Source organism: Lepidothrix coronata, unplaced genomic scaffold, assembly GCF_001604755.1.
Source record: "Lepidothrix coronata isolate B3197 unplaced genomic scaffold, Lepidothrix_coronata-1.0 Scaffold57, whole genome shotgun sequence".
NCBI classification, from domain to species: Eukaryota; Metazoa; Chordata; class Aves; order Passeriformes; family Pipridae; genus Lepidothrix; species Lepidothrix coronata.
Window position 1 is genome coordinate 888,758 of NW_016690237.1, and position 15,902 is coordinate 904,659.

At 39.5% G+C, this 15,902-nt stretch overlaps 1 protein-coding gene across 8 annotated transcripts in view; it reads right to left on the reverse strand.

Moving 5' to 3' along the window:
* NALCN (sodium leak channel, non-selective) overlaps positions 1–15,527 on the reverse strand; it is a 223,564-nt gene extending 208,037 nt beyond the window's left edge. For 5 of the 8 annotated variants that reach the window (XM_017816712.1, XM_017816709.1, XM_017816710.1 and 2 more), the window contains exons 1-3: positions 15,419–15,527; positions 6,615–6,761; positions 4,126–4,308 (exon numbers count right to left, since the gene is read on the reverse strand). In XM_017816712.1, the coding sequence (XP_017672201.1) occupies positions 4,126–4,308; positions 6,615–6,722 (291 nt within the window). In that variant the 5' untranslated portion in view covers positions 6,723–6,761; positions 15,419–15,527. Of the gene's footprint in view, positions 1–4,125; positions 4,309–5,313; positions 5,457–6,614; positions 6,762–13,497; positions 13,518–14,707; positions 14,803–15,418 lie in introns of those variants that run through there. The other 3 variants (XM_017816707.1, XM_017816708.1, XM_017816711.1) reach the window with 3 other exon arrangements.
* Positions 15,528–15,902: the final 375 nt, after the last annotated feature.

Here is a 15,902-nt window from a genome sequence, read left to right on the forward strand (position 1 = left end):
CACAGCTTCGCGTCATCAGCAAACTTGCTGAGGGTGCACTCAATCCTGCTGTTCATGTTGCCAACAGAAATGTTGAACAGTAACAGTACTTTCAGTACTTTCCTCCCAGGTAGTGCCTATATACCGAATATAGTCTGTTACACTGCCCATTTCACTTCTTTCAGAGAAGTCAACCTATCATAATACCTATTAAAAGCAAATAGTAAATGATAGCAATAATATGGAAAATCAATATATAGTTTTGAAAACAAAAGGAGCTCAGACTTTGTAGTAGATATATCCTATGCTGTCATGCTCTGGTTTCTTTAATACCTGTATTTTGTTCTCCTTTTCTAAACACATCAACATCTACTTTCTTTGTAGAAGGTGGATATCTATCTGTGTAATTCCAGGAGTTCCCTGTATCATTTGCCTTCACAAATGGAACAAGCACCAACCAGCATTTACAAGGCATGGGCAGCCCAAATTTTGAATAGATTTTACTAGCACGGCAAGAATAACTCAGAAGGAAACATGAGCAATAAAAGGCACAGTATCACAGCAACATTTCAGTTTAGCTTTCCTTCTGGGGTAACAAAACTCTTGGATGGAGGCATTGTTTTATTTTGTCATTTAGTTTACATGGGGAAAAGGAAACTTTTTACAGAGAAAAGGCTAGCAGTTTCAGAAACTACTTTTTTTTCCTAAAAACTCTTGGCACCAAAGGAAGTATATTTCTCACTTGTCCTCAGAGAGTGTTAATTGGACATGACTTAACATTTTCAAAATCTTAACATTTTCAAAATCTTCTTAGCTCAGCTATACTTACATTTTTATTAATTAGGACTTAAGTGGATGGTGCCTACCTTATCCATAAATTAGGTTTCTCGCTGGACTATAATTTTGCATTAATCATGGTTCACATGTTTATTAGCCTTTCAATTTCTAAAGCATTTACAGAAATACCGACATGGTAAAGTTCAGTAGAACCATATGGCAATGCACTCATTGATCCTATGCTCACTAAAAATCTTGAATGCACTTAAATTAGGATTACATTTCATAAACAAATTTTCTTATGTAAAGATGGTTCAAATACAAACATCTTTAATAAATGCTAATAGAGTTCTAAACAGTGCCTTATTTACTTCAATTGCCACTGTCTTTGGAAGACCATGGATCAATATGTTCTTGGCAAAATTATAATATTTAACCAGTATTTTCCCTAAAATCCATAATCCAAAGAATAAGTCAAATAGTTCACTAAAAAGGATCACTCACTAATTAGCATTCAAAGAAACATGGAAATTTTTGATTAAGTATTAGGAAAAATATCTTTGCCATAAGGTTGGTCAAGCACTGGAACAGGCTGTCTAGAGAACTTGTGAAGTCTTCATCCTTGGAGGAGTCTGAAATTCTCCTGGACAACCCAAGCCATGGGCAACTTCATCTAACTGGACCTGCTTTGGGCAGCAGGTCAGACGACCTCTGTAGGTTCCTTACCATCTAAGTTATTCTATGACTCCATGAATAAACGCCAAAGAAAGCACTTCACTTCAGTGTAACTATATTCACTGATGAATGCTACAAGACATCAAGCTTTAAGCAAATGCTCAATTGTTAAAAAAACAAAAAATGCAGCCATTTTTTATTAAACTATCTGTTCTAGAACAAGCAGCAGTTACGAGTATTGAGGCCATGTTGCTGAGAACACAGCTGCGTTGGGCAGGACACGTCTCAAGGATGAAGGACCACCGCCTCCCTAATATCGTGCTTTATGGTGAACTTGCCACTGGCTGCCACAAGAGAGGAGCCCCAAAGAGAAGACTCCTTGAAACAACATCTCAGCCTTGGCCACATTGATCTTCATCACTGGTCTACTCTGGCCTCCAATCAGGAGGCCTGGAGACACATTATCTATAACGCTGCTGCTTCCTTTGAGAACGCACACAAGATCACTCTCGAGGAAAAAAGACAACGCAGAAAGAATTGTGTCTTGCCAATACCACCTAAGGAGTCTTTCTGCTGTGCCTTTTGCAACCAGACTTGTCTATCTGGCATTGGCCTCTTTAGCCACCAGCGCGCTGGTAGCAAATGTGGGTAGAGCCCTTCCCAAATCTTCATTTGCGTAGCCTAGCCATGATGATGATGATGATGATCTTTGTGTAACAGTGGTTATGTCCAATCTGTTTTAGTGTATTTTTATCTAATAAACAAATAGTAAAATGTCAGTGCAAAGGACATAATCTGTGCTGTTATCTATATATGTATAACATAAATTGAGACATTGAAACCAACTCCAGACAGCTACTCATTCTGTGTGGCCAGGCTCACCAGACATGCTTCAAATACAAGTTCATTATATGACAATTATAGACAAGTTCATCCTATGAGGAGCAGCTAAAGACTCTAGGTTTGTCTAGTTCAGAGAAAAGGAGGCTGAGGGGTAACCTTATTGCTCTCAACAGCTTCCTGAGGAGAGGAGAAGTGAAGAGTGAGGTGCTGATCTCCCTGGTACCCTGTGACCCGATGCATGGAAATGGTTCAAAGCTGTGCCAGGGAAGGTTCAGACTGGAAACTGGGAAACCTTTTGTAAAGAGGGTGGTTAAACACTGGAACAGGCTTCCTAGACAGGTGGTCAATGCCCCAAGCCTTTGTTTAAGAGGCATTTGGACAATGCACTTTAAGTTTTGGTCAGCCCTGAACTGGTCAATTGGTCAGGCAGTTGGACTGGATTATGGCTGTAGGTCCCTTCCAACAGTCCCTTCCACCTTCTCCTTGCCTCACCTCACCTCGCCTCTTCTTTTTTCTCTTCCCACAAACCCACAAATTTAAACAATCCAGTGAAAGTCAGACTAAGCAGCATATTGTTCATAGCCCTTAGGTGTCAACTGTGAGTGAAGTTGGCATTTGCATACACAAAAGCTCAGAAATCAAGCTTTGTACAAAAGTCACACTGTTGGCCACCCTTCCCTCTCTCTCTCTGCATTAATATCTACATGTCTCTTTCTCTGCAAAGGCCGTGCTGGTTGTAATAGTAACTTTTTATTCTCATACTGTTCAAATGTGCACGACGGTCACCAATTCTCCATTCATAATCCTCTGTACTTATCTTCACCTACTTAATAGACATCTCTGAAGAAGAAAGCATAGGTGGCAGCTAGAAATAGCACTTCACAATAGATTACTTGGGCTTTATACCGTCCATGAAGATTTTCTCATAACTATCTTATTTCAGTAATTTTCTAAATATTAATATTAATGACACTTTAACTTTTACTATTAATATTCATTAAGTATGATGAATAATATTTCAGTTTGGAAGTGAACAAAAAATGCTATCTGCAAACTCAGAAATACTTCAAGAGCTTAAGTACAGCATCAGATGTCTGTGGAGTCACCAGACCTTTCAGAAGTGAAAAGCAAGGATAACACTGATTATCTGTTCTGTGCCATAGTGACATAATTGCATTGTCAATAAGGTCTGTAGATGGATTTTCTATATGGAACCTGATTTTTATCTTTTTGTAGAAGACTGGAAACAATTAGTAAAATAATGGTACAAAATAATGATTACTGAAAAATTCTGCAGTTTTGCAGCCTACAATATTGTATCTACTTATACAAATTAGCCCAGTAACAACAGCAGACATATAACAGAAGCATTTGTTTACCAACATGGATTATATTAAGGAAAAAACATTCAAAGCAAGATAACTTTCTCATTTAGCTCACAGTAAGACATATGTTCTTATTTAAGTAACCACACAAGAACACATCCAGCCTTCTGAAATGAAAATCTAAATTCTCACTCCATATATGGACCAATAGACATTTACAAAATATTCTTCCTAATGTATATGTTGCTTTTTATTCCTTTCATTTTTTATACTAATGCAATGAAACTATCTATTTCTTACTAGTAGACCTTATTAGGAATGCTGGCATTTTATTTTGGGGTGATTAAATATGCAGTAAAGCTGAATCTTTGTCAATCTGTCTTTTCAGTTTATACTCCATAATGTTGCCTGCAGTTAAAAACAATCATAGTGAGAAGAGCTGGTAAATTGAAAAACAAATACCAAATGTCATTAGCATAAATGCAGATCACTTGAAGCACACATAGAATACTGTTAAAATGCTTACCTTAACTATCCCACGGATGTGCATTTTTGCTATCATCTCTGCAGTGTAAAGAAACATCAACAAAGTATCAAGAGCAAATGTCACATACTGGAGAGGCGGATAATGCTCGAAGGTCTTTGGGGTGTTCATACAAACAGAAATAACACTGATGATGGCACAGATCCGTAGTAAAGAGTGTACCCACTGAAAAAAAAACAAAACCAAACAAAACAACCAAACACAAGATATTGCAAGATTGTTTTGATCTTGAAAAAAAGCTCAAATATTTAGCCTCCATAACTTATATTGGCACCTTTTGTAAATGCACATCTGTGTTCTTTTACGTCATGATCCACATATTAAAGGTCTTCAACCACAAACAAGCACTCCTAAATTATTTATAATTATATATACATATAAAGAATTTTATTAGGTAATTTGTGAGGTTGTATAATTCAGAAACCAAGAATTAAGAATCATGAAACTGAGAATAAGGATTCCATCATTTCTACTTTGCAGCATTTGTAATTCAATTTCTTTTCAAATGACAGCTTGCCACATTTATGGGCAGACAATAAGTAGAACTAGTTGAAGTTATAAATTGGGTAAATACATTAAATGAAAATATCTGTCGACAATTTTAGTTCAAAACTGAGAAGAAATTATTTTTAAATCAATTTACAATTCCAAAAATTAAGTGAGATTAAAAGCACAGGATTAAAAGCATCCTTCCATTCATGAAAAGAATAAATATAAAAAAGGCTATGTCACAGAAAGCTACTTCTTAAGATCAGGATTCACTTTTGTTCCAATCAAGTTTTGTTGCTATAAGAGAACAGTTAATTTCTATTACTACTTAGGTCTCAGACACACTCCTTATTAATAAGATTGATATTCAGTGCCAGTTAGAGAGGGAAGTGTAACAAAAAAAGTAGAATATATTAATACAAGGGTTTAAGGTTGGATTTTTTTTCTTTTAAATCAAAACAGCTTGAAGCCACACAAGTGTAATGAATCAGAGTTGGTAAGGTCATACCTATCAAAACAAGTTCTTTTCAGCAAGAAAAAACTCCAAACAAAAAACATTGAAAGGTATTTTTAAAATTTTTCCATCTGGGGAAAAATCTGACACTCATTTACAGCACTTCAGATATTTTGATATACAGAAGACTTAATAGGCACCTAATTTAATACTCACTGTTCGCTCACCTAAGTGTAATGATATTTGACCTGAATTGAATAGCTCTATCATTTGCATACTCAGCCCAGATTAATAATCCGGAAGTGGAAGGCACCCAATGAAGATCTCTAATGTCCCTTTAACATCTACTTTGCTTTGAACCTTGTTTCAACTGAGAAAATTAACATAAATATTAAAGTGTGGCTGATATCGAACTCATTCTCTGCTGCAGTAAAAGGTCAGTATTACAAGCCCTAAGTAATATACAACTAGTTCATCAGCATGACAATAAAAGAATTATTCCATAAAAACCTCATGTATTGTGTGATGAGAAACGTGTGTAAATAACCCAGCATATATTTCTGCAATGACATTTTGAGCTTCTTACAGCAGTCAATACAAACATTCTACTTAAAACTATTTAGCATTAATAAATACATGGGTGTTGTCGTATAGATGATTTAGGTGTCAAAACTCACCAGCAAAGCTGAAAGGATCTAGCATTCATACTGCAAATGAGATGATAGTTCCATAAAATGCATGCAATGCCAACAACAGGTATTATTTCAGAATATTTTACTTTCTGCTTTTAAAAAGTAAAAATTTATACACTACTTTAAGAGAAATGTGAAAATTCCTTCTCTACAAAACCACAAATCATTCACCATATAGGAATCCCAGATGCATGCTGACTCCTGAATAATTTAATCATAAAAAACATATTTACACAGGAAAGACATTTTCTTAATACTGCATCATCCATTATTAACTCCTCTCCTAATGAAATTTTCCCCAGTTTCAAGCTGTCAGACACTTTTCCACCTATCTATTTCTTATGGCAGATTATAAGGAAATGATATCAGAAAAATGAGAGTTGTACTTCAAAATAAACAGCCAAAATACACTTCTATTATGATATATATGATGTAAAAGGAGAGATTTGAAAGTCAAAAGTGTTGACTGCTGGCTACCACTTGAGCAATGAAATGCTCCTTTTAACATCCTTTTCAAAAGCCCAGTTTATGAACTTCTAATTTCAACAACCATGTTATGAACCAGAGACATTGAAAGGATGGCTGTTTTAAAAGAATCAATCAGTAGATAAACTGGTTGGAAAACACTGCTTGATCTTCCCATCATTTTGCAACAACCAAAAGAAACTTCTTTTTTAGTTTTGGACTTTCTTCAAAAATTAACTGGTAGATTAGCAACTATAGCTCAATATTTGTTTCTGACAAATATTTAATTCAGAATCTTTTGTGGAAGTCATATTTCAACAATACAAGATACATTTAACTTAAAATCAGTAACTACAGAAAGAGATACCCACTGGTTTGTTAATCCATAGAATATCTGCGTTGTCTGACAAAGATTCATCAGGACCAAAATCTGTAACTGGCTGGGCTTCCACCCTTGAACTTTGTTTCCTTTTTAGCATCCTGAAGTTAATTTTTGTTATCTACAATCATGAAACCTCCTTTGGGAGAAAAAGACAGCAAACATTAATTCACTAAAACCATTTTATAATGCATTTTGAACGGTTTTATAAATAACCTAAAGCATTTTATTTTCATGCAAACTGCTTTTGTATTTACTGATTAACAGGATATTCATTTGATTAAATATAAATCACTGACATGACTCTCATTATGTTACAAAAAATTTACATAAAGGTATGTAACACAAACAATTACCAGAAACTTAGCAAAGCTGACAGAAAATTTGTACCAATATGCAAAGAATGCTATTGCTGTGAACTTCAACACAGAGTAATCACTGGATGGATTTGACCTGAAGCCATTTAATTAAATGGTGACATTTCCATTTATTACACTAGGCTAAGATAAATCCCAACATGCCAAAGGCAAACAGGCGATGTTAAGCCGCCAACACATATTAATGTTCTTTACTGAAATCGGAAGAGCCTTTTTGCTATATACTACTATTAACATGTATTTTTCTAATACTTTTTTTAATGTTAGCAATTATCTATCCAACACCTAGACAGATGGCTGTCTCTGGGGCTTGTGTTGGCACGCAGAAGCACTGAGGAAAATGTGTTGTTTGCACGGAGTCAGGCCAAATCTGGACATTCCTGCATGGGTGGCACTGACTGAGACTTCTACGTGCTCAGTGATGTGAGCCACAACTAGGAGACACAACTAGGAGACACAACAAGAGAGCAAAAAGGTGAGTTAGATCTTATTAGTCCTCGATTAGTTGGAGGCAATAGTTGACTTAGGACTGCAGAAGTCCCGTGTCCTTGGTCTCAGCTGGCCTTTTCAATGACATGGGCTCCTTCTTCATGTCCAAACACTATGCATGCATCCTTGGCTGTCTTGTCTTTTAGCTGTTATGGCAAATGTAAACTATTACACTTATTCCAAGTCCCTCAGAGTCTACCCCTACTCCGTTTTCTCTCCTTCAGATTCAAGAGGACAGCTCCTGTGTCTGTAAAACCAAGTCTGAACCATTGGTCTCTCTTTGCACAAACCACACAGCAACAGGGCTGAGGTCTTGTACTAACATACCCAGGTAGAGGAGCTGACATTATGCGATGACTGATTTTTTTAAAATAAACAGAAATAACACAAAAGCACAAAATAAGGGACAGCTTCTGACACCTATATTCATCTGGTCATTCACAGCAACCTTAGTACAAGTGAGGCTGGTAAGCTGTCACTAAAACCATGCAAATGTTGTAAAATGAACATTACAAATTAATAATCTTTCTCTAACAAATGAAGACTGAAATAATATTCACAGAGGTTGTAGGTTCTCTTAGTCTTCATGCTCAAACTTCGTGCTTCCACCTCTATCATAACTGAATTCACTACTTCCTCCTCTTTAGCAATTTTTTCCACTTTCTCTTATTTCTTTCTAAGCCTGATATATTGACCTTTTTTCTCTACTTGGACCAAAGCATAACTAGAAATGCTTGAAGCCTCAACGATGCTGGTGTGCTTTTTGAAGTCATGAAACTTTAAAATAGCTACATTTAACACAGCGATAAGAAGTCATTGCAATGCCTTGGGAGATGCATTTCCCAAAACCTTAGGGAAAAAAAAGACACTGTCTAAAATGTTTCTTGCAAATATGTTTTTTGGAAATTGTTACTCGAAAGCTAATCAGTGAATTAACAAAATAATAATTTTATGTTTACTATTTCTGGTAATGGCTATGACTGTGCTCCTAAGCTTTTAAGAAAATATGCAGCAATAAATAGAGAATTAATAACATAAGCTCAATCAGTAATTATGAGAAAAGGCTCAGGATACGAAACACTGATTTTTGTTTAGCCACTACTGATTTTTTTTTTAAATAAATGACACTCTAAATAACAAGCTATGTCCATTTAGGGAAAAAAGTAGATAATTATCAACTGTCTTTCAGCAAGGCTCTGTTGTTTTTATGCTTTTCTCAATACTGCTTATTCATACATCTCATGTGTAGGAACATTAGCCATGTTCTTCTAATGAAATTCCCATTTTTCCTTTTATCCCGTGCCTCTTTGTTCAAGGTTTGTTTTTTTTTAATTGGTCCAGGCACAGAAAATAATGTGAACTTTAGATGCTCATAGTGGATTTCCATAATGGATTCAGTTCACATACTTAAATGTTGTGACTAAAGAGATTAGAATTCTTACTTTTAAGAGGCAGCCTTGAATAAACAACTTTTCATGTATCTAAACCTAATGGATGGAAGGGAAGGCAATGTTTATAGAATATAAGAATCACCTTGTCTACTTCTCTACTTGAAATGACCAGAAATGCACACAAAAAAATGCAGAATAAAGTCGACAAGCCAAGAATATAATGGAAATGGTCTTCAGCAAGATTATTCAAAGTATAGCAAGGTTGCTTTCAAGCTTTTATGCATTTTTATTGTTCTCACTACTATTTTATCAGGGAATGCACAGGCTTTTCCATGTGTCTGTTGCTGCAGAGCAACATAAAGCCTAGTACAGCTTCAGGACTCTGCCATGTATGTAAAGAATTTTAACCCTTGGACTAAAATCCCTTTCGCACTTGTTACTGCAAGGAGGAACCCGCTGAAAGATGAAGAGAAGGGCAGCTGTGCACAAACTCCTTCCAGCATGTGACACGCAGTGAGCACCACACCAAGCTGTGCTAATGGGGAGGCTGTAGTCCTCCCTAACCCTTACTACAAATCCACCTCTGCAGTTCCCGCATTGATTTTGGCACACATCATTAGGTCTTTCTTTGATCACAACCTGTTATTAATGTGAAAGGCTTAATACATTCCCTAGCATGTACTTCTAGCTCCAGTGTTTTTTAAGACATACTGGGTGCAGGGAAAACACAGGCTTGAGACAGGAAAATATCACTAAGTTTTGGGGCTACGATCACTTCACATTTCTTTGGAGTACTGATAAACCTGAGCCTCATTTATAAAGCAAGCTCACTGTATACAGCATAATCTGCTCAAAAGATCTCCATCACAAAGTCAAGAGAACATGCTTATAAATGCTCTGGCTGACAAAGAAGGCAGTTGAAAAATGACTTCACAGAAATATAAACAGGAAAATAAAGCAGATATTCCTACCTACAATTTATGGAGTTTGAAAATCAGATAAATCCTTGAAATCAGCAATGTCTGGCTTCCAACATAACTTCTTTCTCACTGCTGATTGACTTTGTCACGTGAGATCATGTGAGCACTATGTGAAGGTCCTCCTAAGGCAGGCCACATACAAGCACTCTCTTCAACACCAGTTCTCTCTCTGAAAATGTCAACTCCCCTTCCAACTTCACCCAGAGCGGGGACAAAGAAAGTGGCACATAACACTTCAAGACAATAACTACAAATGTGAAAGCTAAAAGGGGTGGCAGAAGAGGATGTGAACACCCATAGACATAGCATGGCGACAAAACCCCATTTCCATACTATATGCTAAAAAAGCCTCAAACTACAGGCCACCTTAAGGAAATTGATTGCTCTTAACTGTAGTATGCATTATATGGTTATAGGAAAAATATAAGTTCTCATTCTTTCATCTCAATAGCTGCCGCCTTTCCCTCTTTACCAATTGTCCCTGTTTCTCTATTGCCTGCTCCCTCTATCCCTACGTTCTTCCATCCCTGATTTTGGGTGCAGGTACAGGTAAATGGTATTTCAGTATTTGTTTTCATGTAGAAAAAAATTTGAAGTGAGCAAGTTACATATGTGACAGTATATTTATTTTAGAAGGGTAAACACAAAATTCCAGTGGATAAAATCACATAGCACATGCCACCACGGATGCCATTAACTCATACCTAATTTTAAGGAAGAACTTATTTCAGTACTTTTCCTCTCTGTGTGGTATTGTTATTGCATCTGATGAATGATCTCTTCATTATTTTGTACACGATATACTGCTAACCAAACTTTAGTGTTTATTAAAAAAAACCCTAGTTCTTCACAAAGACGGTATACTGAAGAAATATCCTAAAAATCAGTTACATTCACATTTTCAAATCATTTGGATACAGGTAGGAAAGAACAACTGGTGATATCTTGTACTTAGTAACAGGATCCCAGACTAAAAATATGAGAACTGGGGTTCACAACTGAGGAAGGTTTAACAATTGCTTACGGCTGCCAATGTAATAACATCTAGTCTGAAAATACACAGATGTTCAGACTTCAGCTCTTTGCTCCCAACACATCTCCTGTGTCTTGCCTTATTATCAACTAAGGACAATGCTCTCAAAGTATTTATTTCTTACATATAAGTTCTTCCACTCAGACACAGCCAAAATAATTCAGAACTATTGAGCAGACAGAAACAAATTATCACATTGTATATGGAGGCAGATCTCTTGTGAGTCAGATATAAAGTCTACCTCTATTGTCACATGATGTATCACAAGTCCTCTTCACTACAGGCCTTCTAACATCCAGAATATACAATACCAAAGACACTACACATGCATATACATGGTGCCATGATGCAGCCAGAAAATGAACTTCTTAATTTTAAATAGAATTGCTTAGCTTTTTTTATATTTTTTTATTAAAAAATTTGGTTGTGTCAAAAAAAAGGCAGAACAAGTGTAGATGATTTTTCAGTTGGTGCTGGTAGATCACACCATGGCACATTCCACCACACTTCTTTTATATTCAATGGCCTGAAGTTGTGTCAGGGGAGGTTCAGGTTGGATATTAGAAAAAGGTTTTTCACCCAAAGGGTGGTTGGGTGCTGAAAGAGGCTCCCCAGGTAAGTGGTTACAGCACCAAGTCCAACAGAGTTCAGTAAAGCATTTGGACAATACTCTCTGGCATTATGGTGTGACTCCTGGGGCTGATCCTGTGCAGGCCAGGAGTTGCACTTGATGATCCTTGTGGGTCCCTTCCTACTCAGCATATGCTGCGATTCTGTGAATGCACAGTAATTATATGTAGAGAATATACTGATGGTAATTTATTTCTTTTATGGATATATAGCAGCTTAACAGCTATCTTACTGCAAAAGTTCACTTCAACCTACCCACCACTTGCTGCCCTAGGATTGGTCTACTGCAATATAGCCTATATAAATATCCTTAAGAGCCCAAAGCTGACAAAGACATACAGCAATGTCCTTAGCAAGAATCATGCTGGAAAAAATGGAGAGTGGTGTTCTGTAATTTGCTTTTGCGGTCTACCCATCTCCTAGTAGAAATTGTGCCGAGCCCTTTGCAAAAGTAATGGGACAGGCAATACCGGGTCTTTCTTTGAGAGGATTCAGGAAGCAACCCATCCTCTCTCTAAAATACCTCACATTCAGTAACATGCTATGAAACCGCAGATCTATTTTTCAGACCTTCAAAGAAAAGAGTGAGGGCATCCTTCCCAGAATGACACAGGGGTGGAAAGGAGCCTCTCTGTAGGCAGATGGCTGATGACATGCCTGCTTAAGTGATTATTTTAAGGTTGCAGGGATTTTTTTGTGTATCAATTATTACATGTTAGTGTGCCTAGAGCCTTGTATACACATCCTTTCATAATTTAAATTGAAATACATTAAAAATTAAAATAAGCAGTGGTTATATTATTTTGAATTTGTTACAGTTTTTGCTAAAATAATTATTAAAGCAATTGAAATATTCTAGATCATCTTCCCTTCCCAAATTCTCCCCTTTCTATCCTCTAAGGAATTGCCAGTGAAACAGTTAACACACATATATTTTAAAACTGAAGTCCCGAAAACAGAATTAGGACTTTTTTATCCTCTTATCTTTCCTTTAAAACAGAGTAATTGACATGTGATACACATCCTCCTTGCTGCAGGGCAGTTCCTAGAAGTCACAGCCATAATCTCTGATACTGTAGGTACTGTACCTGAAGGCTTTATTTTGGAGGGAAAAAAAAAAAACAAACAAAGGAAAACTGAGTTCATAGAATCATAAGACAGATCAGGTTGGAGAGACTTCAGCTCTGCTCTTGTGAGACTCCACCTGGAGTACTGCATCCAGCTCCAGGGCCCCCAACACAAGAAAGACATTGACCTGTTGGAATGAGTCCAGAGGAGGGCCATGAAGATGATCAGAAAGCTGGAGCTCCTCTCCTATGAAGATAGGCTGAGAGTTGGGGTTGTTCAGCCTGAAAAAGGGAAGGCTCCATGGAAACCTTCAAGCAGCCTTCCAGTACCTAAGGGGGGGGCCTACAAGAGAGCTGGAGATGGACTATCACAAGGACATAGGACACTTAAGGCGAATGACCTTAAGCTGAAGGAGAGTAGGTATAGATTAGAAATTAGGAAGAAATTCTATATTGTGAGGATAGTGAGGCATTGGAACAGGTTGCCCACAGAAGTTGTGGATGCCCTATCTCTGACAATGCTCAAGGCCTGGCTGTCTGGGGCTCTGAGCAACTTGGTCTAGTGAATGGTTTCCTGCCCATGGCAGGGGGTGATGCAGCTAGATGATCTTTAAGGTCTCTTCCAACCCAAACCATTCTATGATTCTATGACTTCAGGAGGTCTCTAGTCCCATTTTCTGCTCAAGCAGTATCAACTGTGATGAAACACCAGGCTATTGCAGTTTACTCAGGTTATTCCAGTCCAGTCATGGAAACCTGCAGCAAAGGAGACCATACAATTTCTTTGAGCAACTTGTTCCACTGCTTGATTTTCCTCACCAGGGGAAGGGGGGAGGAGGAGAGTTAAGAGAGAGAGATGGAAGATGAAAGCATCACAGAAAATAAAGAAAGGAAAAAAAAAAGATTACCTAGTAGATCCAAGGCAATTTGCAACCATAGTCTAGCAGTGGTATCGCTCAAAGCAAGGCATTTACCAGTACTCAGCCAATACAGGAAACTTCAAACGAAATAAAAGATGCGATGAAGGTAATGAAAGGGAGAACAGAGAAAGACTGAAAGGGAAAGAAAACATGATTCAATCCATAATGCTCATATTAGGCTGACTTTGCTCTTTATCTCCAAAAGATTGCATGCTCAAAATCTACAGGAAATGTAAGTAATAGGAAAATATCCTATTAGTAACACAGTAAAAATAATTTGTGAATGCAACACCTGTGTTTTATTCATAAGCACATCAAAAATCTTGTTTGCAACTGACCAGATTCCTAAATACCTAGGAAGGATGGGAGGAAGCCCAAATCCCCAGAAGCCAGTACCAGTTCTATCTCATCATGAGATACTCATGCCTTAGGAAGACATCCTTATCCATGAAAGTCTAAGACTCGCCACGTCTTCTAGAGCTTGGTCCCGTAGCCCGTTACTCCTAGCAGTGCAGCACGATAGTATTGATCTCCTATCGTGAAGGTTTAAGAGCCAAAACCTCTTTGACTCAATAAACAGGTTTGGATGAATGCCATACAGATTTACGTAAGTGTTCATGGTACCAGCAATGACCAGGAGCTGGAAGGAAGTCAAATCAGAGTGAGTTATATTTCCAGGTGGTATAGCTTAAATGGGAATGAACTGTGATGGACCAAATTTCAGATTAAAATAAAGCAAATGCACCAAACAAGAAGATCACAGGTCCACATAAAGCACAAATGACATGCTGATTGTTACAGTTTTGAAATTTCATTTTAAAACACAGTACCAAGCTCAAATGGTAAAACAAAAAATTCCCCAACTGTTCCTATAAGTCTCAAAAGTATATGCATAAACTTGAAGAGAGCTGGAGTCTTCTAGCAGCCAGTGAGTTTAAGTCAAAGAAATGTGATTTCCCGCCCTTCATTGAAGTTTAACTTCCTGATTCAACATAGTTCATTGTTAATATGTATCATTTCTCTGTTGGTCACTTAGAGGGCAGGTGGGATGGGACTGTTTTGGAAGGAACTGAATAGAGACATCGATATTTAACAGGAAATTGACGATGCTTAAGACAAAGACAAAAGACTCAAATAGCATTTAGTTAATTTTTTCTCACTGTAAATACTTGCCTTAAAGCAACAATGGTTAACCTACCAAATCATAGCTGACTCAAAAGGTATGTTTGCAAGTAAAGGCCATCAAAAACCTTCATCCTTCCTAGAAATATGTCTCTGATGTTACCGGGAGTACTAAAATAAACAAGATGCCAACAACGAAAAAATATTAAGCACCTCTTTGTCCATTTGATGAACAAACCCCTGAAACTGCAAACTAAAGATTTACTCCAGGCCTGGGTAGGTCGCTCTCTTCAACCACCCCAACCCCGCAGCCTCTGCGGACCAGCTGAACCCTCTCCTCAGGGAGAGAGCTCCCCACAGCCATCCCCGTCCCCATCCACAGCCACCCCATTAGTCAGTGCACTCCGAAGAGGCCTGTTCGCCCCTCGGCCCGGCCCTGCCCTGCCTCAGTGACGAGTGCGGCACTCCTGCACCCCACCGAGGGATGCCGAGGGGTCCGGAGCGGTCCCGGCGGGGAAGGCCGACGGCGGCCGGGCCGGAGCGCCCCCTCCCACCGCGGGGGAAGGACACCTGGGGCGGGCGATGCAGAGGGTGTCACCGCCCCTTCCCCCCTCGCCGCGGAGCCGGCCGGGCCTCTCGCCGCGCCCGTCCCCTCCTTGGGAACCGCCGGCGCTGCCGGCAGAGCCGCGGCGGCCGCGGGCCGCGGAAGGGCCGGGGAAGGGGGCGGGAAGGCGCAGGGGCCCCACCGCGCACCGAGAGCGAGCCGCGCCCGCCGCCTCCGACCTACCGCCAGCATCTCCTTTCATGGCGCGGTCGGGAGGGGCCCCCGCGGGTGTGCGGGGTGTTACGGTGCTGTGCCAGCCCCGCACGCCGCCCTCCCGCGCTGGATCGCGGCGGCGGGGCCCGCCCGGCGGCGGCCGCGCTCAATCTCTCGGCAACGACGGCGGGGGCGGGCGGGGACGGAGCAGGTGCGGGGCAGACGGTGCCGACCGCGCACGGGCGCGCTGGGACAAACAGCCCCCCGCCTTGCTAAAGCCTCCTGCTGGGAAGAGAGGGGGGCTGAGCGGCTCCGGAGCAGCGGGGTGACCCCACGGCGGTCCCGTCACGCAAAACACCCCCATAGCCGCTTGGAACTGTGGTCGCTGCGCCCCGAAACACGCAAGGGGCGACCTGCATGGGACGGAGCTCGCCGGGTGGTGCCCCGTGCTGAGCCCGCACAGCCCCCCTCCGAACAGCAACGGTGTAGGGCTTTGGTTTGGGGTGTAGCTATT